General features: G+C 40.7%; 1 protein-coding gene across 1 annotated transcript; it reads left to right on the plus strand.

Annotated features, from left to right (window-relative positions):
• Positions 1 to 431: 431 nt before the first annotated feature.
• On the plus strand, positions 432 to 11,296 carry cUnh16orf87 (chromosome Un C16orf87 homolog). Its single transcript, XM_079997738.1, has 4 exons — positions 432 to 662; positions 1,410 to 1,509; positions 7,960 to 8,139; positions 10,638 to 11,296. Exons 1-4 carry the CDS (start codon positions 597 to 599, stop codon positions 10,754 to 10,756), a joined length of 465 nt encoding a protein of 154 aa, XP_079853864.1. The 5' UTR covers positions 432 to 596; the 3' UTR covers positions 10,757 to 11,296.
• The last annotated feature ends 14,176 nt before the right edge of the window (positions 11,297 to 25,472 follow it).

Consider the following 25,472-nt stretch of genomic DNA (forward strand, 5'->3'; position numbering starts at 1 on the left):
ATAGGCTCTGGTTGTAATGTATTGTGGATATGAAAAGTCCGACTCTTTTTTTAAGATTCGGTTCTTGATGGGTCACGCATTAAACGATTCGGACAGTTTTCGTTTGAGTCTGTTGAAACTGCAAATTTGGCAGCTGTGGATCTCAAATATATTTTAGCCTTATTCTCAGAATTATTTTTATGTGGCTCACAAAAGTAATTTACTTCTGTCAAAATTATTTATTGGGGTGGAAAGTGTAAATCCGTAAAATGTAAATCAGCCACATTCAACATGAATTATGCCAAATGCTCCTTTTCACACATTAATTTAATCCTCGGTAATTACTTGTAGTTTAAACGAACGAGCAACTCCCCTGAGTCACTTGAATGATCTGTTCGCCACGAACGAATCGTTCCTAGTCTTGCATCAGTATCTGGATATAATGTATAGCACACACGCTGAGCGAAGCAGGCCTGGGTTCAATGTTGTGTTTCGTCTTCTGAGGGGGGTTAATCTGCTTTGTCCTCCATGTATCAGAGTAAAGTTCTCTTGCAGAACTACTGGGCTGCTAAAGTAGTCGGCGTACTTAGCAAGGAACTGCCCATAGGAAGCGGACTATGTCGGCAAATAAAACAAAGAAAGTAAAAATGGCTACGAAATCGTGTCCTGAATGTGACCAACAGGTAAGAAATTCCATATGTTTGCAAATATTCTGTTATTATTATTATTATTATTATTTTTTTTTAAATAGTTTACCACTTGGTTATGGCAACCCCAAAAATTCCCTTAATTGTGTGTTGTCTCAACGAGGAAACGAGATTTTAGTGTAGGATCAGTATTTAAGAATCTCGTTTACGACAGAACGTTAGAACATATAGCAATCGTTGAACGTGCGCGATATATTTTATGTAGTATCGGGATAATTTATAGAGCATTGCTTGGTTTGCAGTCGGAGCTGTATCGACTCCTCTCAAACGTGATCATACCAATTAAAAACACGTAATATCCCGACAATGCAACAATTTTGTCGCGACGATTATTTACACATCGATTTAATTGTAGGTTCTAAGGGAGTAGGGAGTCGAAACGCCCCAGGGCATATACTTCCCCCGAAACAGTATGTAGTCGTCCTGTTTTCTTAAAATATTGATATATTTTTGTAATCAAATGTATTATTATCGTGCATTGGATTGTATTTTCCCGTGATGTATGCAATGATCATTTATCAACACAAAAAGACTATTTAAATGTTTTATTTGTTTAATTTATTTGATTATTTTATATATTTTATAACACCTTTTCATAGTCTTTATTGAATTACTATTCTGTTGAATTTTGACACTAATGCTCTGCAATATTAATCTATCTGCTATTGCTTTAGATGGCAAGGTAATTTATTTGTGCCTCTCCACCTCTCTTATTTCCTCCAGATTCCAGTTGCTTGTAAGTCTTGTCCTTGTGGATTTGTGTTTATCAGCAGAAAGCTGCTCAGTGCCAAGCTGAATGAGAGGACTTCTCCTGAAATAGCAGGTTAAAAAGTGTGTGTGTGTGTGTGTGTGTGTGTGTGTGTGTGTGTGTGTGTGTGTGTGTGTGTGTGTGTGTGTGTGTGTGTGTGTGTGTGTGTGTGTATATATATTTACACACACATACATACATACAGTGGAACCTCGCATTATGAGTTTAATTCGTTGCATGGACAAGATTGTTTTACGATATGCCCGTTTTACAAATGAATTTTCCCCATTGAAATAATTGAAATATAATTAATCCGTTCCAAGTCCCAAAAATCACCACAAAATCATTTTTTTATAGGTTTTAAAACAGAAAAGGTGTAGTTACACTACACGTGTTCCTTTTTCATGTTTATCAAGCAAAACATGCACAAAACTAAAAGAAAAACACTGGGAAAACACAATAGGGATACTTTCATGACGAGATATCCGCGTGAACTGAGCGAGCGGTGGCCACGCTTGTCGGGAGAGCATGTGCGAGCCTAGCGGTCGCTGTATGAACCTCGCTCGTAATGTGGATTTTCACCCGTAAAACAAGACAAAAATTTGCACGAGCCTCGGCTCATAGAACAAATTACTCGTTAACTGGTACACTCATAATGTGAGGTTCCACTGTGTGTGTGTGTGTGTGTGTGTGTTTGTATTTTTTTTGGAAATAACTTTCAACCTGGAACATTACACTCGGTGTGCACTTAATTAGGTACACCTGTACAATTCAATGTAATCCAGTACACCAGCTCAGCCATCAATTTTGATTTATGTTGCCGATGATGTTCAGGGTTTTTCTCACTGTCAGAAGAGGTGTTACCTCAATTATATGTTTTAGCATCAAGGTCATAGTTGGTGGTGGTGTTGTACTGAGCTGCATCAAATACAGAGGTCTTTCTAATATTCTGTCGCCCTCATGTATGTCAATCGGTGTGACAAAGAATTAGAAACACCTCAATATAATGTAGTTCAGTACAACACCACAATTAACTCTGACCTCAGTCATAAACATATAATAGAATTAATGGCAGAGCTAGGGTGTTGGATTGAACAGCTTTACCTAATATATATATATATATATATATATACACACACACACACACACACACACACACACACACACACACACACACACACACACACACACACACACACACACACACACACAGTGTGTTACAGCCCATGTAACTGTGCTGCATGACAAACTTGATTTCTTGACAGGAGTTTAGAGTGGTACAGTGCTGGCAGACAGAAATGGCAGTGTTAAAAAATCCTGCTCTGGGTGGGGGAATGGAATGTTCTCTTTCTCTAATTTCAAGTTATATGACTTTGTCATAAGCGATTTGTTAGAAAAACAAAGCAACTTAAATGCCCAGTTACTTCCACACATATGCTAAATTCACCGGTGCCGTTGTCCAATTAAATGTCATGTTTAGGGAAGTGTCTGGATCTCAGATGTAAAACCATAATAAATACTCAAAAGGAAAAAGTTATTTCATCATTTTAAGAGCTGCCAAGTAAAATGTTGAATTACCAGGAACCCTCTGTATATGAGGACATGATATTATTATTCAAAGTAATTAGATGAAGTAATTATTTACTTGTGGGTCAGGGATACTACTTGTTTATTATTTTCCAGTTTTTTTGTAATCAATAATCTATTATCTGTAGAGTTACCTCTTATCACCAACAACAATTTCATTGCTGCCTATATATCTGGTTCCACAGTTTCCTCCTCATCGCTGCCCTCCTAAGTTTCTTTTCATTTTGTTTGTTCAACCAGAGCCGTTTCAACATGATTTTCTTTTCAAAGCTTGCCTTTGACTTACCCAGGCCCACATGCCTTAGTAGGTCACTCACTTTGCGCCAGTCATGCTTAATCGAATCATATTAAAGGCCAAGTTTATATGGAGATGAGGGCATCAACCAGGAGGTGGACAATGCAAGGCACACTTTTTTTTTTTTTTTTTTATAGTTCCTGGAATGTTATACAGTTGTCGACTTTAGAGAGCCTTCGATTGGATATCATAATGCTGTCGTCACGGGACTAAATCAAAATACATATGGAACTGCATGGAACAACATCTATTTTTTGTCCCCTCCCCCGCTTACACAGGCTAATTCAGTCCATGCAAGGAAACTAATGAATGATTGATTGTTCTATTCAAGCAATCTTTTTCTTAAATATTCTTTCACAGAAATCTATCCGCTTTAGAACACTTAAAGGACAGGTCCGCTTCTCCCTCCACCGTCCAGAATGAGAATGTGAAATAAATTAATTTAAATATTAAAGTACATAATGGCTAATATATTTCTCCCTGAGTAGTTTTTAACTATAATTGTATTTTAGTGTTTTTTCTTTGCTTTTCTTGCAAAGAATTAATTAAAGTAGCATGTCCGGTAATGAATGCACTTTAGCTTAGCTTAGCGTAAAAAGGCGGAACACACAATGACAAAATGCTAAAATCTATACTGCATCACCAGTCGCCAGGGGGGTAATTTTTGAAAGAAATACACTAAACATGACAAATGAAAGAGTAGCAAGGGGAATGTAGTGATGGGATTATACATTTTTCTGCTGTCATGGTAGACCAGGTCGTCTAGTAACCAGAGGGTCCCTTATTTGATACCCCTCTTGGCGGGATGTCGAATTGCCCTTGAGTACGACTGAACCCCCAACTGCTCCCGATGAGCTGGTGTGTGCCTTGCACGGTTGCCGCCACCATCAATATATGAATGTGTGTGTGAATGGGTGAATGTGAGGCATGCACTGTAAAGCGCTTTGAGTGGTTGCAAGACTAGAAAAGTGCTATATAAATGCAGTCCCTCTACCATTCCACCATGTTATGCTAAGCTAAGTGAAAGTGCAATACAGTAGGCATTGTGTACTTTTATTATTGAAATGAATTCTTTCACATATTCTCTCAATATGTGTATCAATTCATTTAGGACATGGTGGTTTCATGAGAATGGCCCTTACTATTGAGAAGCTTCTGACTATGCATTGAGTCTTCAGAATATATTAAGATGGGCAATTCTTGTGTATATGCAAGAGTCTTTCATGGCACTGTATGAAAGGCATTTGCTCCTATCATGACATCTGTCATTCCATATTTGCTACGTGGAATGGTTTTAGATATTTAGACATGTAATGTTGGACAAAGAGGACCCTTGTGAACTACACCTTTGAGAACCTTATGCTCGAAAAATGTGTCTGAAAAAAAAAATCTGCAAAGTAAAATTCCTCCCCGTTAACGTGATAGATAGGTTATCAAATTATAGGAAGTATTTGGCTGCAAGTATTGCTGCTTAAGGTAGTAAAACCAGTTATTCAGTTTTTCACACTGGTGATATGGATGTTTGATAAGTGTTTTCATTAAAAAAATAAAATAAAAAGTGTTGCATGTTAACTTAGGTTCCTGTTGTTCAATATTAATTACATTATTACAATTTGTCTAATGATCCCAAACCATCGGTGTGACAAATGCAATGATAGAGGTATTCTGTCAGTTGATGCATTGTGACAATTACCTTGACACCAGTGATACTTCCTGAAAGGTTGTACTGTAGATCAACATGCCAAAAGGTATTTTACTGCCTATAAGTCTAAATAAATATAACATTGTAATATTAATAAGTATAGTAACAGTTATTAATAACTTAATACATATCATTAGTAATGTTTATTTTCTTATTTATTATTAATCCCCTGATGTAGTTGTTCTTCAAATTGGTTTGATCATTGCTGTAGTAGTTAATTAGATAGATACATACATCAGTCAGAACATTAAAACCACCATTAATATTGTGTAGCTCAACCTCGTGCCACCAAAACAGCTCTGACCCGTCGAGGCATGGACTCCACAAGACCTCTGAAGGTGTCCTGTAGTATCTGACACCAAGGCGTTAGCAGCATATCCTTTAAGTCCTGTAAATTGCGAGGTGAGGCCCCCCATGGATTGGGCTTGTTGTTCCAGCACATTCCACAGATCAGGCCACCTTCTTCCATTGCTCCATGGTCCAGTTGTGATGCTTAGGTGCCCATTGTAGGCGATTTGGGCAGTGGACAGCATGGACACTGACCGGTCTGCAGCCACGCAGCAAGCTGCGATGCACTGTATGTTAGTTCTCATACCTTTGTCATAGTCAGCATTAACTTTTTCAGCAATTTGTGATAGAGTAGCTCTTCTGTGGGATCTGACCAGACGGGCTAGCCTTCGCTCCCCATGCACATCAATGAGCCCATAGGCGCCTATAACCCTGTTGCCGGTTCACTGGTTGTCCTTCCTTGGACCAATTTTGGTAGGGACTAACCACTGCATACCAGGAACACCGGCCGTTTTGGAGATGCTCTGACCCAGTCGTTTAGCGATCACAATTTGGCCCTTGGCAGAGTCACTTAGATACTTACGCATGTCCATTTTTCCTGCTTACAACACAACTTCACTGACTGTTCTGAACTGAATGAACTTGCTGCCAAATACTGTATATCCCACCACTTGACAGGTGCTATTGAAATGAGATGATCAATGTTATTCACTTCACCTGTCAGTGGTTTTGGTGTATAGCTATTATGGTCAGTTCAGTAACTATTGTGCATTATCTCATCATCATTGCAAAGACATTTCAGTGCATATGTAGGAGATAAATAAGCCTCGACTGTACAGTATATGTGCATCTCATAAAATTAGAATATCATGAGTTTAATATTTTGGCTCTCATTTCAGAAAGTAAAACCCATTATATAGATTCATTACACAGTGAAATATTGCAAGCCTTTATTTCTTGAAATTTTGATATTGTGGCTATTACATTGCATTTAGCAGACGCCTTTATCCAAAGCGACTTACAATTATTCAAACACAGCAGACGCAGCCATCAGGAACAATTAGGGGTTAAGTGTCTTGCTCAGAGACACTACAGCATGCTAGCAGGAGGAGCCTGGGATCAAACCAGCAACCTTTAGATTACTAGACGACCAGCTCTACCTCCTGAGCTACCAGAAAATAACAATATTACATAAGATCAAAAAAAAAAAAAGATATTTTAAACAAATGTCAGGCTTCTGAAAAGTATGTTCATTTCTATGCACTCAATACTTGGTTGGGCCTCTTTTTGCATGAATTACTGCATCAATGCAGCGATGCATGGAGGTAATCAGCCTGTGGCACTGCTCAGGTGTAATGGGAGCCCAGGTTGCTTTGATAGCAGCCTTCAGGTCATCTGCATTGTTGGGTCTGGTGTCTCTCATCTTCCTTTTGACAATACCCCATAGATTCTCTATGGGGTTCAGATCAGGCGAGTTTGCTGGCCAATCAAACACAGTAACACCATGCTCATTGAACCAGCTTTTGGTACCTTTGGCAGTGTGGGCAGGTGCCTGCTGGAAAATGAAATCAGCATCTCCATAAAGCTTGTCAGCAGAAGGAAGCATGAAGTGCTTTAAGATTTCCTGGTAGATGGCTGTGTTGACTGGACTTCAGAAATCAGTGGACCAACACCAGCAGATGACATGGCAGCCCAAATCACTCACTGTGGAAACTTCACACTGGACTTCAAGCAATGTGGATTCTGTGCCCCTCCACTTTTCCTCCAGACTCTGGGACCTGGATTTCCAAATGACATGCAAAATTTACTAGCTGCCAGCGGTTACCTGTAGTCGTTGCTGCGCTGCTTCTCCCCCCGGTGCTCTGCCGGACCCTCTAGGTGCTGCTGCTGCCAGTTGGAAGAGGGTTGGTGCCGGGGCTGCCCGTTGAACCACTGGTGGCTCCAGGGCATCTTCGGGTGGCCCTTCTGTGTCCCTTCCCTGTGCCGGGGTGCCAGTGTGGCTGATTCACCACCCCAGTGGCGTTTTCAGGGAGCTCCGGCACAGAGACACAGACGACGAAGGTTGTAAACACCAGTTTATTGAAGAGATGAGGCTAGGTGGAATTAGCCAGGAGCAAATGGAACATGTCTAGACACAGGGCTCCTATCCTGACTGAGTGTGTGGACAAGGTTTTTAAACCTGATGCTCGTTAGCCCAACCAACGAGCACAGGTGTGGCTACGTAAGCCACCCCAGCCGTGTGTGTGTGTGTGTGTGTGTGTGTGTGTGTGTGTGTGTGTGTGTGTGTGTGTGTGTGTGTGTGTGTGTGTGTGTGTGTGTGTGTGTGTGTGTGTGTGTGTGTGTGTGTGTGTGTGTGTGTGTGTGTGGGTTTTGTTTTTTGCAGCACGGGGAGGGAATATACACAAGCATTCAATAATTTCTTGACTTGACCGCAAGCTGCACGTTGAACTGAATGAGATGGCTTTAACAGGATTGCAAATGGTTTTGGCAGTAGTTAAAGCTTCCTTATCGCAGTTATTTTAGATGACCGCTAATCATTTTATAAAATTATTAGCATCTACAATCATTTGAAGTCATCAATGAAAGATTGCACTAAAAATGTTTGTTCATCATTTATATGGCTTTTGCGTTAAACTCTTGTCTCATTCTCCAGAAAAGCTGGACCCGAAGCGCAGGAGAACGGAGCGGATTCGCAGAGACCGGATTGTCTCTCCCTTGACCAACGACGCAGAGAACAGGAGGCGCTCACGGACAAACAGTCAGTCGGATCCAATACGAAGGGGCCGTGGGAGACCCAAGACTGTTGGTCTGAAGAAACAGGAAGAAGAGAAAGGTAGGTAGAATAGAGGGGTTTTTTTTTTGTTTTGTTTTTTTTAACCATACTTGTGCATTTTGAACTGCACACTTTTCTAACATACAGTGGGGTAAAAAAGTATTTAGTCAGCCACCAACTGTGCAAGTTCCCCCACTTAAAAAGATGAGAGAGGCCTGTTATTTTCATCATAGAAAATACAGAAAATCACACTGTCTGATTTTTAAAGAATTTATTTGCAAATTATGGTGGAAAATAAGTATTTGGTCAATAACAAAAGTTCGTCTCAATACTTTGTTATATACCCTTTGTTGCAATGACAGAGGTCAAACGTTTTCTGTAAGTCTTCACAAGGTTTTCACACACTGTTGCTGGTATTTTAGCCCATTCCTCCATCCAGATCTCCTCTAGAGCAGTGATGTTTTGGGGCTGTCGCTGGGCAACACAGACTTTCAACTCCCTCCAAAGATTTTCTATGGGGTTGAGATCTGGAGACTGGCTAGGCCACTCCAGGACTTTGAAATGCTTGTTACGAAGCCACTCCTTCGTTGCCTGGGCGGTGTGTTTGGGATCATTGTCATGCTGAAAGACCCAGCCACGTTTCATCTTCAATGCCCTTGCTGATGGAAGGAGGTTTTCACTCAAAATCTCACGATACATGGCTCCATTCATTCTTTCCTTTACACGGATCAGTCGTCCTGGTCCCTTTGCAGAAAAACAGCCCCAAAGCATGATGTTTCCACCCCCATGCGTCACAGTAGGTATGGTGTTCTTTGGATGCAACTCAGCTTTCTTTCTCCTCCAAACACGACAAGTTGGGTTTTTACCCAAAAGTTCTATTTTGGTTTCATCTGACCATATGACATTCTCCCAATCCTCTTCTGGATCATCCAAATGCTCTCTAGCAAACTTCAGATGGGCCTGGACATGTACTGGCTTAAGCAGGGGGACACGTCTGGCACTGCAGGATTTGAGTCCCTGGCGTCGTAGTGTGTTACTGATGGTAGCCTTTGTTACTTGGTCCCAGCTCTCTGCAGGTCATTCACTAGGTCCCCCGTGTGGTTCTGGGATGTTTGCTCACCGTTCTTGTGATCATTTTGACCCCACGGGGTGAGATCTTGCGTGGGGCCCCAGAATGAGGGAGATTATCAGTGGTCTTGTATGTCTTCCATTTTCTAATAATTGCTCCCACAGTTGATTTCTTCACAACAAGCTGCTGACCTATTGCAGATTCAGTCTTCCCAGCCTGGTGCAGGTCTACAATTTTGTTTCTGGTGTCCTTTGACAGCTCTTTGGTCTTGGCCATAGTGGAGTTTGGAGTGTGACTGTTTGAGGTTGTGGACAGGTGTCTTTTATACTGATAACGAGTTCAAACAGGTGCCATTAATACAGGTAAGGAGTGGAGGACAGAGGAGCCTCTTAAAGAAAAAGTTACAGGTCTGTGAAAGCCAGAAATCTTGCTTGTTTGTAGGTGACCAAATACTTATTTTACAGAGGAATTTACCAATTAATTCATTAAAAATCCTACAATGTGATTTCCTGGATTCTTTTCCCCCATTCTGTCTCTTATAGTCAAAGTGAACCTATGATGAAAATAACAGGCCTCTCTCATCTTTTTAAGTGGGAGAACTTGCACAATTGGTGGCTGACTAAATACTTTTTTGCCCCACTGTATTTGCAGTGGCTCCGTATGACTGCTTCCCTTTCAGACTTGTTTTCAGATGTGGAATTCCCCTTAATTTCAACCTACTGTTAAACTGCAGCTTCTCACTGTGTGATTAAATGCACGCCAATAGGGGCAAACATCTAAGCTCTTAAAAAGCATGTAAATCTCCTTTAACCATGCATTTCTTTGCGTTATCATCGCATCAATCTTTGCAAATCAGCTGTTTTTGCTGCATCCATGACATAACAGACTAGAAACAGGAAATTGTGCTGCTTCCCACTGGCAACCTACGGGGAACCGGCTGTACCCAGCATCGCATGGCTGTACTGTAGTAATTGCGAAAAGTAGTTTGATGCAAAATGTGATATTACTGTTATTCAACACGTGTGAAAAATACACTAAGGAATATGTGACTATAATGTCAGTTTCCTGTTTAAATTTATGAAAGCATTTACATGATTTTAAGGCGTAAAACATTGCCTCGTATGCACTGTATTTAAGCACACTGAAAAGCTACAATGATTGGAACCAACGTTTTTATCAGGTCTGGGGTGGGGAGAAATTGGGAGTCTATAATTTGAAAACAGCTTTCAAGGGATACAGTGCTGCTGATGATCATTCAGATGCAACATTATCTCTCTTTCTCCTGCTCTGCTTCCTGAATACATTATTCTGTCCCTGTCTGTGCCCCAGCATAATCTAATCTCACTGCAGTACACATGGTAGTTGCTGAACATGGATTTTTCAACCTACAATTTACAATATGGCCTTAATAAATTATTTTCACACAAAATTCAATTTGGAAATCAAAAGTTGATCATTTTAAAATTTTCTGATTTCAATATGTTTACAGAAAAACAGGAGAAAGAGGTGGACATCTACGCCAACCTTTCAGACGAGAAGGCCTTTGTGTTCTCTGTGGCTTTGGCCGAAATCAACCGCAAGATCCTGGGCCAGAGGCTCATCCTGTAGATAAAGTACTTTATCTATATGCAAGCTGTGAAAAGAAAGCAGAAGAGATGCAAACAACCAAAGATGCGGGAACACTGTCATGGCAGTGCTTGAGCAGAAGCTGTGATTTAATAAGGTGAACTGGAGGCTTGCAGCTGGGACAGCACCAGTCAACGGAAATTGCGGTTCCTTCAGTTAAGGTTTTGTGCTTTCGTCAACGCACACGGGTGGATATCCATGCTACATCTGCCTGTTACAAGTTAAAACTCATGAGAGTGGTCTGCTCTCTCTACGGCAGTGAATGGACAACTATGCCAATTATTCTTACCCTTTTATGGACCTGAGTTGTCAGTTTAATATGATTAAACTCGAACTGTTCAGTTGCCAGAGAAACATAGTGATCATTTATTACAAGATGCAGGTTTTTGTGTTAACATCTGAGAATAAGACGGTAGGGTATTAGGGTATGTAGGGTTTTTTTTTTAAATAACATTTCAGGATGTTGTGTAGAGAAAAATATAATGGACAATAAAGATGCTGAGATGTTGTACAGAAATATTATCACCAAGCTGTACAGTTCCTTGGAACTCTAGAAGTGTTGTCTGCGACTTTGCTCAACCCTCTTAAGAGTAAATGTGATTGCAGGTCAGTCACCTTGCAATGTGTCTTTACTGATTTTGAAAGTTAAATGTCAGTATATAGCAGTGTCTAGGTCTGTGTCGCGACCAATGGTTGGTTGGGTCACCGGGGATATTTAATTGGGCCGCAAAATCAAATGCCATAATTTCTTCCTTATTCTTTTAAAATCATATTTCAATTTCACAGTGAACCTTTAACCCACACGAGGGAGCTTGTTTGCGTCACCCAACAAAATGTAGTCACACCTTCAAGCCAGACGAGGGAGCCCTTTGTAGGCATGGGTTACTTTATCTGTCAATGGTTATAGATAAGATAGATAAGATAAAGGTACTTTATTAATCCCCAAAGGGAAATTCCAGTGTTGCAGCAGCAACATACATGACAAAACACACGTAATTTACAAAAGCACATGTTGTTTTGAACAACGTGTGTTTTAATACATTTACTGTGATTACAATAACACTGAATGTACTGTGGCCACAGCCCACATGCTGTTAATGTTGGTGAAAATACACCATTTACTTTACTGACGATAAGAGAAAATAAATAATCTGAGGCTATCAACAGCCTGGATTGGGCTTCATTCATCAACATTTTTGTAAAATGCAAACAAACCTGTGATTTATCAAACAGTTACTATGTTTTTAGAAATTAATGATGGTTTACCTGTTGAAACTACAATATTAGGCTTAAATGCAGAAATGTTTATCAAAAAACACTTTAGAAATATTAATTGATGCATAAATTAGCTATGCTCACAGGCCTACTGTTACTTTGGCTGCAACAGTTTGTCAATTTTAAAAAGAAAATATGGATTATAATTAAATCAGATGCATTATATAAAAGGCATTGTCACACAAAATAATAATGAACTAATACAATTATTAAAATTCAGCCAACATTTTGTGAGATGATGAATGGTTGTTAAAAGTTTTGGGCCCTGTTATTTGTGATCTATTAATTTTAAAGTAAAAATATTTATATTTATCTCTACTAGGAAATTAAGGTAGCTTTTCACCTCCAATGTTTTCATCGTACTGTTTTCTTCATTATGCACACAATATTAATTAGGCTATATTGTTTTGTTGCTGCCTCTGTTAATGAGCACACATTTGACTGGGACTGGGGAATGTGTGGTGTAAGGCAGGGGAACCTGAATAATACATGGGTCCATTGCAATGTTGAACTCAAAGGTGTTTTTTGTTTTTTTTTACCTGTGCTGTCAGCGGGCTTGGCATACAGCACAGGATATTTGTATGCCATTGCATTCGAGACAGAGTTGGTCTTTAAGTGGAGTTCTCAACCTGCAATGACACTCTTTATTAATCATAAAGAATTGCTTGCAACAACTGTCCTGTGGACGACCTGTGGGATGACAACAGTACAGCTATTTTGTTAGACATAACTGCCACCAATCTCTCTCTTTGAAGATCTTACCATGTTTTGATCTAAAAACAACTAATCATTACTTCTCCAAGAGGGGGAGAATCACCACGGGTGAGACAGATAAACTTAGACAAACAACATGTACTTGGAAAAACATAAACACAGAAACAGTGTATGGTGTATGTACTGAGTTTGAGTTCCAGCACTGGGAGAGATAGGCCAAGCACAACCAGCTCAACACAGGAGTGCAGAAGGCTGGGCAGCGACCACGCGGTTGCACACAAAGTTGATGTACCCCTTTATCACAGTTACAGTCAAGGGCGATCTTAGTGATTTTGAGGCCTTCTCAAATGCAAGCATGGCTAGTAAACAAAAAATATTTAGAGGGAGCTCTTTTCAGTGAGCAAAACTAAATTAGAATTCTATCTGAACCATACAAACGCTCTTCACTCAGAAGACAATCTGACAAAAAAAAGATTATGATTATATTAAATACTATTTCAAATACTATATAAAAAAACTGCTAACCAACTAAATGCAGCAACTCAGGCTGAACCGAGACTCCAATCTGGAACAAAAAGAGGTAAGAGGCCACGACACCCGAACCTTGAGCTGCTCATGGGATCTCTACTGGACAGTAAGTGTTCAAACGCTTTTGTTATAAATTGTATTGATCATGTGAGTACTCTTACATTTAAATAAAAAAAAAATTATTTTAATAGAAAACATTGGTAAATTAATTTTCAGTTGCCTTGTGAGCACTGTTGCCTCAAAGCAACGAAGTCCTGGGTTTGAATCCCGGTCCAAGGTCCTTTCTGCGTGGAGTTTGCATGTTCTTCCCTTGTCTGTGTGGGTTTCCTCCCACAATCAAAAGACGTATGTTAGGATTAAAACTCCTGTTGCGGCTGCTGCACTGCGGCTGCTGCACTGCGGCTGCTGCACTGCGGCTGCTGCACTGCGGCTGCTGCACTGCGGCTGCTGCACTGCGGCTGCTGCACTGCGGCTGCTGCACTGCGACTGCTGCACTGCGACTGCTGCACTGCTCCTAGATATAGGATGGGTCAAATGCAGAGGACTAATTGTTTTGTGTCCTACTTGTACAATTAAGATATATTGTATAATTAGCAAAGCCTAAAGTATTTTTTGTGGTTTTGCCCATTTTTAATTTATTTTTATTTATGTTATTGTACATCTTTCATGTTTAAAAGCACCTGGAGACCAGGGCCATGTATGAAGGCGACCAGGGATGTATTCCCTAAAGGTTGCTTAAGCCCTACAGTAAGTGAGGCTAAATCCTACTAGCCTATGTAGTTTCTTGGTGAATTTGATGTGTTGATGAAGAAGGAGTGACCGCTGACGCTGACTTGAGTAAAATAATAGGTTTATTACAAAAGAACAGCATCAGACCAGACTTGCCTAGGACATCCAGGAGAGAACCTAGCAGGATGGATTCTCTGTCGAATGAAACTCGGGCAGGTGCTTTTATGCTTAACCAGAGACAACGTTGACCATCTGATTCCCCTACATAGGTCACCATTCACATTTTCACCTCCCTTATCACCGGGACCCCTGACAATGGGCTCTCTCTTTCTCTCGGGACCCCTGGCACCGTCTGTTAATAATTATCGTATACAATGGGTACTGTCTTGGGACGCCACACATTCCAAGACACCTCATATTTACCCCCTTCGAGACTACACAAAGCCACGATAGAGAGAAGAGTAATTGACCTTATGATGTTTATTGGCTTATAAGATATCACATACTAACAAACAGACTGATTATAATATACCTTTCTGAATATGCTTAGTTGTAACAATGCAATAAATTTGTGGAGTGTGAGAGCAAAAAACCCATCTGGCAGCTTCCTTTCTTAGTTCTTTCATCAACAATCAAGACAGGGAAATTCTTTCACGGTTCCTCTGCCCCAGGCAACCACCTATTGCACTCCAAATCAATTAACCGCAAAGAAGAAGGGTTTAGAAAACTGTACAGGATGTTACATATAAATGCATACATTCAGAACCTCAGACCAAAGATTTTGTCCAAAGTCAGGCTGGTCGACCAATCGGACCTTGCAGTGAACCTTTCCCTGCCTATCATCAATGTCCCTCAGAACCCCGCAAAAAAAGAAAACACCTGAGGTCCCAACATATCCATTTCACCCTGTTACAGAAAACTTAAAAGAAAACAATACTAAATCAAAGTAATATGTCTATAGTAAAATATCTACTGTAGAGTACAGGCTTTTCATCCATTATACAGGTTACATTGTAATAAACAAACTCCAATTTTATAAAAACCTGCACAACACAAATGTATGTATTGAACTGTTGCTTTTTAACACCATCAATCTTCAATGCTGTTTCACTTGACACTCCTGATCATGATGTCCTCATTCAGGGTCCATCGTCCATTTTCACCCTCCATTTTTGAATGTCCATGTTTGAGTGTTCAAGTCCATGAGGCTGCTAGGATCTCCGGACACAGCCACCCTCAGACTGGTCCTGAAAGAAAAATTCACCAGCCAGTATCTTGCACACATATCAAATATGGTATAATAATTTCGCTTTTACGTTACACTTTAACATCATTCCAATATATGATTAACATTTTCCTTTTCCCCCCTTTGTCCATGCATTTTCCCCTTCAAAAATAGTATTGAGTCTATGACGGAATCAGATATTCAGAATGCATATTTCTCTACTAGTGTTAGCTCCTAACTACACACAATTAATGCTAACGGAAGCGCCTCTACCCAATTCAGTCCTGTGTGCTGACATTTTAACAATGCGAGTTTTCAGGACACCATTCATTTTTTCACACACACCTTGGCTTTGGAGATGATAAACAGCTCCTAGACATAGTTTAATTCCCAATTATTGCAGAAATAATTTTACTGTTTTATCCACGAACTCTTTCCCATTATCTGAGGATATGTGATCTGGAAGTCCCCGCCTGCTTATGACCTCACGACACAAGAACTTGGCTTGGCAACTGACTGAGCATCTTTACGCTTGGTCTGACATGCTTCAATCCACCGTGAAAATCTATCCACGATGACGAACATGTATCTTTTACCTCCTACTGGTCTTATCATGTCAACAAAATCGAAGACCAACTAACGCATTGGACCTGTCGGAGTTGGAATGTGACCGGGTGGACTCTTCACACTCCTCCGAACATTGTTTTTAAGACAGATTGTACATCTGCCTATGACATAATCAATTTGCTCAAGCAAGTACGGTGCCCAAAAACCATACTCTTTCGTGATTTTTCTCCTTATCTCCCCCCTTGCAACATGGGCTGACCCATGTACTTCCTGAATCATCAGACCTAGTAGGTGGGGGGGTGCTACCATCAGTCCTTCATGATTTCTCCACAGACCAGTAGACTCTTGTGTGGCCCCTCAGTCCAACCATAATTATTTATCTATGGCTGACGCCGCTTCTTGCATCGAGATCACATCTTTGAGCGTGATTTTATCTTCAAAGTCCACTTCATGGGTGACAAGAAAAACTTTGCCTGCTTTGTTTGCTCCTGTAACTGCTTTACCAGCCTCATCCACTGCTTTGTTACCTTGAGTAACCCTTGACGTGTCCATTTTGTGTGCTGCACACTTAACTACAGCTATTTCCTTTGGCTTCATCATTGCATGCAGCAATTTCCTTATCCGAGCATGATGCTTCTGCGTCCATGGGTTATTTGTTTGACCCATATAAACTACTTTTTCTTGACAATACTGTAGCTTCTTCCATCCTTTCTCCTATATGCTTCTGCTCAAATCCTTCAGCCACCATTAAAGTCATATGTGGCACACTTTTCTCAATGTCACGCTCTTTATCAAGATTATCATCAGTGTTTGTCTTCATAGCTGCTCCTTTACTTCTTCATTCCACCACCAAGAATCCTCTTCTTTTGGCTGCTCCCGTTAGGGGGCGCTGCAGTGCACTATCTACCTACAATACCTTCTGTTCTGCGCATCTATAAACCTTCTCTTTGGCCTTCTTCTCATCATTCTTTTTAACCAACTAACTGTATTTGGTTGAGTTTTCTGAGAGTCTCCTGGTCTTGTTCCTTCCGGTCATGCTCCTTTTTCCTCCGCTTTAGCCAACATCCTTCTGACTGCGGGGTCGTATCCTCCAATAGCTTCGTCCGAGTCACTCAAAATCTCTTCTCCTATTTCCAGGCTTCTGCCTCGTTGTCTGCTTCCCAAATGGTTCCTTCTCTTGGTACTGTTGGAGCTCTGATACATCTTTATGGTTGTTGTAGCTTTGCCCATCTCTATTATTTGCTCATCCTCATCTTTGAAGAGATGAGGGATCACAATCGAGGACGCACGCGCCCTTGTGGATTAATGGGACTTCTGTTGATAGGGTGAGCAGCTTCAGATATCTGGGAGTCCACATCACAGAGGACTTAACATGGACTGTTCACACAGACACTCTGGTGAGAAAGGCGAGGCAGCGTCTCTACCACCTCAGGCAGCCGAGGAAATTCCGAGTCTCGGTGAGGATCCTCAAGTCCTTCTACTCTGGAGCAGTGGAGAGCATCCTGACAGGCAACATCACTGCCTGGTTTGGGAACTGTACTGCCCAGGACAGGCGGGCCCTGCAGAGGGTGGTGCGTTCAGCTGAACGTACCACTGGAACTACCCTCCCCCCCTTGCAGGAGTTATACACCAGGAGGTGTAGTAGCAGAGCCCGTAGGATCATGAAGGATCCTCATCACCCCAACAACGGACTGTTTCAGCTGCTGCGGTCAGGCAAGCGCCTCCGCAGTCACACAGCGAGAACAGAGAGACTGAGACAGAGTTTTTTCCCGCACGCCATTAGAACTGTCAACGCTGACCTCACCAGGGGTCCTAACTGAGCCATGCACTAGGCTCCACTACCTACTGTACTGTATGTAGCATACTGTACTGCATACTGTATCACTGTTCAGGGTTGTTCGTGATGCCGTATTGCTGCGCCGTGCTGTTGTATACTGTGCTGTATTATCCCAAACACTACCTCACTCTATTCACATTCACATGCCACTTTAATTCACATGCCACTTTAAATGCACATATCTGTATATACATAGGCATATTCCTTCTATCTATTCCATTTTATTTCAATTCATTTTTATTGTATTTTATTCTATATATTTTTATCTTATTCTATACGTATTCCACTTACTGTATTACGTTTTAGGAGTCAGTTAGTCGGTCTATTAGAAAGGAATTTTCTACTTTTTATTTTATTTTCTATTTTTTCCTAGGACATATTGTGTGCTATCACCGGGTGCGTTGCATTACATTTCACTGCATATATGTATGGAAGTATGTATATGTATGTGACAAATAAAAAATCTTGAATCTTGAATCTTGAATCTTGTCCGTCCCTCCTTTATGAACAGCTGCAGAATGCCAAGTTCTGTTTGTCTTTTCTCCATGTGTCTCTTTCCTCTTTTTCTTTTCTTTTGATTTACTTTATATGTGGACACAAGCACCTGCATTGTTTTAATCACATCCGGGTTAAGAGTTCCCTCAGCTGGCCACGGTTGTTTAATGTCAGGCCACAGCTTGCTCCATTTTCCTGATATTTTTGCAATATCTTTAATAATGGGATTATTCTTTCGCACTACATCAATAGGAGTGATTACTTTTGTAATTTTTGTATCCATTTATTTTATTGTAAATCAAATTGATTTATTTGAAAATTATTTATAAAGCACCATGTAATCACACTCAACCAAAAACAACTGAATTTACCAACCCCAAAGGAGACCAATAGCTTCCCACTTATGAAAGCAACTTCACTTGTTCATTATCTGATACATCTGATCATACTCATTTATCTTTAATTGTCAAAATGTCCATCAATGTTCACTCTCAAAACAGCCTCAATCAAGGTAAACCATACTCAGATAATGAAACCAATATTCACAGCACTCAACCATATTTAAATCAAAACATTTTTTCCACATGTGATCAATCAAATCAATTATACTCCATTAATTAGGCGAATGCCTTGATTAGTCAGTCCGTTTCCAAGCCTCTTACTAACTAATTGCAAACGCAATACAAGAAAAATAAATACTGTAATCCTATATGTGAAAACAAGCAATCATGTAGGTTATAACTACATGTACACACATATAAGTCAATGCAGGTGTCTATTGAAAAGAGTTTGTGGATAAACCGCACTGGCCTGATTCAACTTGGATTCAGAGTTCTTATGTGCTGTCATCTGCAAGCTTCCGGTGTCTATGAAGAACTGCCAGATGTCTTGTCATCTGCCCCTTGGATGATCCAATTCAGACTCATTCCATCTTCTCTGTCTTTCCCCCAGCTCTCACTCAGCAAAGTAAAAGAGAGGAAGAAAGAAAAAACAAAAAGAACAACACAAGAGTTCAGTGTCTTATGACCACTCTAAATTCTAATACATACTATAATATAATTCAATGAGACATACATTATCAGCTTTTTTATTTCTCGCGCATTTGAAATAAAGCAACGTTTACTTTTATTCATACGACGCATTTAAATCTAAAGAGTATATTAGTCAATCTAATATCACCTCTTAATTAATGATTTTTATTCTATTTTCCTATTTAATTGAATTTAATTTTTATTTATTTTATTTTATTTTAATATTCATTTATTTATTTATTTATTTCCTTCTATCATACTAAGAAAGGAGAGAGAGAGAGGAGGGGGCTTCTTCTCCGCCCCTCTTGTGAGGGGGAGTCGACTAAGTTCCACTTTGTATAAAGCTCCACCACTTGCTCCACAAATTAGGCACAACTTCCAGTTTGCACTGGTCGTCAGCGAGTGAACATCCTGTTTTGGCTCCCCGTCGGAATAGCCCAGCCCAATGCAGTAACGCACAGAGTCATAAATCAAAGCTGGTTCCTTTCACTCAGCAGCCGAAACACAAAACCTCTTCTCTTGCATCAAAGACCCAGCTTTTCCTTCTATTTGCTCCTTTAACCAACAGGACTCACAGCAAGCACTGTCACACACACTCCAAGCACAAAAAGAAAAAACTCACACACCAACCAAACAATCCACAAATCCTACCCATAATTCAGAGCAGGAGATTTTCTTTTCTTTTCTGAATGTGTACATGCATGTGTAGGCGGACTGTTTCCGGTGATTCTAGTCCCTCTCTCAAGAAGGATAATTTTGTTATCAAATATAAAATCCTGTGAAGGTTCATATCCTTTATCAAATGTATAAAATGTCCTTGAAATAAAAAGGCTCAAATATATTTATCAAACGTCCTTAAAGAAAGGTTCATAATCTTTATTATCAGCTTTACAAAGTCCGTAAATAGGCTCATATATATTTATCACTAAAGGGGCAAGAAATGTTTCTTTTATGTATTATTCAACTGCTCACCACATATGTATACCTATTTAATAACCCATGTATTCTATATATCATTTATACATATACACGAACAATACAATAATAAATCAATAATAAATAAATCACACACAGGCACACTCACACACCAAAAGGAAAAAGACATGTCTGTCCAGCAGCACATTTGATTCTCCAAAAACTTAAACTGCGCTTAACTTTATACTTTAACGTCAACTCATGTATACTTTTCTAATTTCATCAAGATTTTCACTTTGGCCAAACTTTTAACAAATTATCCTTTTAATCAGATTCTTACAGCATGCATGTTCAATGTGCACTTATTCTCTTAGTCTGGTTCAGCCCTGCTTTTCCTAATTCTTTAAGCCTTTAACTTGTAACTCTTTTTACTTCACTTTTCATCTTTTTCATCTTACTTTAGGCTTTTAACTTTTCATTTCGTCAATTTTCCTGGCCAGGGTTATTTCCTCTTTGTCTTTCCTACCTAGATTTGACTATATTATATTTTCATTCGGCCAATTTTCACGCAGCATTTAATGTACACATGTCTTACTGTTAAAGGAGATACAGGCCCTGTCTTCATTAATCTTGCATGGTTATATAAATAACTTTTGGTTACTAGTTCTGCCGTTCTACAATTACTTTTTATTTCAACTTTCTCCACATCTTTTAAGCCTTTAACTTTTACTTTTAACTTCATCTTTTATTTCTCTAGTCTCTATTCTCTATTTCAACTTAATTCTCTTTTTTTTCGTTTATTATTGTCTTATTCCCCTTTTTTTACGTATTTTACAACTTGATAAACGCCAATTTAGATGGAACCTCACTTCACACATCAACACATCATCTCCATCTCCGTACAATCTGCTCTTGTCAGTGCAGCCTATCTGCACAAAACACTACCGCTTCAAGAACCACACACAGCTCAATTTTGTGAGGAAACACTCATTCTGAGAGTGGTAATTCGCTGAAGCAGGCAGCATCGGCAGGTGAGGCCCAACAGATCCTAGTTCATGATGCCACTTTGTAGTTTCTTGATGAATTTGATGTTTTGATGAAGAAGGAGTGACCGCTGACGCTGACTTGAGTAAAATAATAGGTTTATCACAAAAGAACAGCATCAGACCAGACTTGCCTAGGACGTCCAGGAGAGAACTGAGCCGGATGGATTCTCTGTTGAATTAAACTGGGGCAGGTGCTTTTATGCTTAACCAGAGACAACGTTGACCATCTGATTGCCCTACATAGGTCACGGTTCACATTTTCACCTCCCTTATCACCTGGACCCCTGACAATGGGCTCTCTCTCTTTCCCGAGAACCCTGGCACCGTCTGTTAATAATTATCTTATACAATAGGTACTGTCTTGGGACGCCACACATTCCAAGACACCTCACCTAACTAACTTCTCGTATAAAAGGGTTCCCAAGATTCCTCTAGAAAAGATGCCGGCTAGGTTATCTCCGCAACAAATGCCTTGGAGCTAGCCAGGTCGGGAGCAGGCTAGTTTGAGGCCTCGTGGCTCACAGTGTCAATATTCAGAGGTCCGACATGAAGCTAGTGCTTGACTTTAGAAGAAGAATCATAATTTTTATTGAGCTCACAGGTGCAATGCACCTAACACACACACACACACACACACACACACAAACACACACACACACACGTAATGGTGAACTGGAGAATTGTGTCCTTTGTGTTTTTGCCATCTTCACTGTCCTTCCTCCAGGGGTAGCCAGGAGCAGTGGGCCACCATCACTTTAATGGTGACTGGGGACTTATTCCAGGTGTGGATCTATGTCGTTGTCAGAGACAGGACAGGAAAGCATACTGCATGTTTTTAATTAATTTTCTATTGAGAAAAAAGTATATATAAATATATACACACACAGGTACATCTCATAAAATTAGAATATCATGAAAAAGTTCAATAATTTTTGTCACTCATTTAAGAAAGTGAAACCAATATATTATATAGATTCATTACATGTAGAGTGAAATATTTCAAGCCTTTATTTCTTGAAATTTTGATGATTGTGGCTATAGATAATGAAAACCCAAAAATCAGTGCCTCATAAAATTAGAATACAGTGGGACTTTGACTCACGAGTTTAATTAGTTCCGTGACAGAGCTCGTAATTCAATCTGCTCGTAGAGCAAATAAATTTTCCCCATTGAAATTAATTGAAATGCCATTAATCTGTTCCAGCCCCCCAAAAAGTGTTTTTAAATAAGAAAAATGTATTTATAAATAACAACTATTGTATAAAAACATAATAAAACATAATAAAAGAGAATGGAAAGAAATAAACTGGTTTTATAAAGTGTATTTACCTTGGAGATCAGATGACTTGGACTAACGGAAGATGCTGGCGGAGGTGGAGGGTGCAGGAGATAGGCAGAAGAGGTTGGAGGAGTTTGTTTCGTGCTTTTTCCGTCGCTTTCGTTTGTTGCTACACTTTATTGCTGAACTTAATTGCTACAATTTATTTTTTATTTTTTCCATTTCACTTTTGCTTAAAAATTCGCCAATTCCATCACATGCACACCTCGCTCATGTTTTCTATGATTTCATGTTTTAATTCAATCGACATCATCCGCTTCTTCTTCTCAGCACTTACTTTCTTGGGACCCATGGTTCGAATTATTTTTTTGGGCAAAATAACTGCACAAAATGCAAAAGAGATGCTTCCACGGTCGGGTAACCACGTGAAGTGGACGAGTGAGATTAGGGATGCTGGCCGGATTGGCTCGCCACGCCAACTAGCGGTGGCGTACCTGAAGCTGGCTCCTCTTAACTCACATTTTTGCTTGCAAATCAATACAAAAAAATAGAAGGAACGACGGCTCGTAACTCGGAAAACTCGTATGTTAGTGCACTCATAAATCAAGGTACCACTGTATTGTGAAAAAGTACAATAATGGAAAGTCATGGTGTCACACCCTAATCAGCTAATTAACTCAAAACACCTGCAAAGGTTTCCTGAGCCTTTAAATGGTCTCTCAGTCTGGGTCAGTAGGCTACACAATCATGGGGAGGACTGCTGACTTGACAGATGTCCAGAAGACAGTCATTGACACTCTTCACAAGGAGGGTAAGCCACAAAAGGTCATTACTAAAGAAGCTGGTTGTTCACAGAGTGCTGTATCCAAGCATATTCATAGAAAGTTGTGTGGTAGGAAAAGGGGCCCCAGCAAAAAGGGATAACTGCAGCCTTGAGAGGATTGTCAAGCAAAATCCATTCAAGAATTTGGGGGACCTTCACAAGGAGTGGACTGAGGCTGGAGTCAGCGCATCAAGAGCCACTACGCACAGACAAATCCTAGGCATGGGCTACAAATGTTGCATTGCTCGTGTCAAGCCACTCCTGAACCAGAGACAACATCAGAAGCGTCTTACCTGGGCTGTCGAGAAAAAGAACTGGACTGTTGCTTAGTGGTTCTTTTCAGATTAAAGTAAATTTTGCATGTCATTTGGAAATCAAGGTCCCAGAGTCTGGAGGAAAAGTGGAGGGGCACAGAATCCACATTGCTCTAAGTCCAGTGTGAAGTTTCCACAGTCAGTGATTTGGGCTGTCATGTCATCTGCTGGTGTTGGTCCACTGTGTTTTCTGAAGTCCACAGTCAATACAGCCATCTACCAGGAAATTTTAGAGCACTTCATGCTTCCTTCTGCTGACAAGCTTTATGGAGATGCTGATTTCATTTTCCAGCAGGCACCTGCCCACACTGCCAAAGGTACCAAAAGCTGGCTCAATGGCCATGGTGTTACTGTGTTTGATTGGCCAGCAAACTCGCCTGATCTGAACCCATAGAGAATCTATGGGGTATTGTCAAGAGGAAGAAGAGAGACACCAGACCCAACAATGCAGATGACCTGAAGGCTGCTATCAAAGCAACCTGGGCTTCCATTACACCTGAGCAGTGCCACAGGCTGATCGCCTCCATGCCACGCCGCATTGATGCAGTAATTCATGCAAGAGGAGGCCCAACCAAGTATTGAGTGTATAGAAATGAACATACTTTTCAGAAGCCTGACATTTGTTTAAAATATCTTTTTTGTTATTGATCTTACATAATATTCAAATTTTCTGAGACACTGAATTTTGGGTTTTCATTATTTTTAGCCACAATCATCAAAATATCAAGAAATAAGCTTGAAATATTTCACTCTGTGTAATGAATGTATATAATATATCTCTCTACGTCGTCCTCAGATGAGCATTCCATCGGCGTCTCCAGTCATCCCTGTTCTCCGTACATCTGGCCAGCTCCTTTGTGCTTTCCGCACCAGCATCTTTCCTTAGCACGTCCACATGGGTAGATGCGTGACGTCCTCTTGATCGATGCCCGTGTGTTGGTTCCCACAGTACAAGCTTTTTGATCCGGAGTTCTCGGTGGCAGTGGCAATGGCCTGCTAGTCTCATCCTCCTCACTGCTATCTTCTCTGATACACTGGGTAGTGCCCCATACAGACATTGGTTGGTAATGTGTTCGTCCTGGCTGATGTTCAGTACCACAGGTAACATTCTGGTGTAGCACCCATCCAAGGACTTCTGTAGGGCCTCTGTTAGTGTCCAGCACTCACAGCCATATAGGAAAACGGACTCCACGGTCGCAGAGAAGAAATTGATCTTGATGTGTCGGGGGAGGTTGGATTTCCACACACTGGTCATGCCATTAAGTGCTCTCCAGGCAAGTGCTTTCCTCACATTAAGTCATTTTCCGTGGAGGCGACCCACGCGCCCAGGTATTTAAATTCATTGACCTCTTTTAGCACTGAGCCTTCTGTTGTTATTAGGGGTGGGTGTTCCTGGGGGAAGTTGTAGGTCATGACCTCGGTTTTCTTTGCATTTAGCATGAGGCCGACCTTAGCACACTCTAGCTCAACTCTGGTCAGGAGATCCTGTGCCTGCTTTACGTTGTTAGATAGCAGGCAGATGTCATCAGCGTAGTCCAGGTCTGTCAGGGTTTCTGCAGGGTGTCTCGTGGACCTTCTAGGTGCGATAGTGAAGCCAAGCTCCGGCTCCCTTCCTTTGATAGCTTGTTTTAGAGCATAGTCCAATACTATAATGAAAAGGAAGGGGGCTAGGGTGTCTCCCTGCAGCACTCCGGTTTGGATGTTGAACTCCTCGCTGTTACCGTCCGGCGTTGTCACTTGGGCTCTTGTTCCCGTGTACATGGTCCCTATGGCACGGAGTAGGTTGGGAGGAACATCGTAGGCCTTGAGTCAACCTCATTCCGCTGTGGATGGTGTCGAAGGCCTTCTTGAAGTCGATGAAACACATCACCGCCGCCAGGTTGTTCTCTAAGGTGGTCTAAGGTGGTTCTACCCTCTCGG

Source organism: Zeus faber, assembly GCF_960531495.2.
Source record: "Zeus faber genome assembly, chromosome: 3".
Lineage (NCBI taxonomy): Eukaryota > Metazoa > Chordata > Actinopteri > Zeiformes > Zeidae > Zeus > Zeus faber.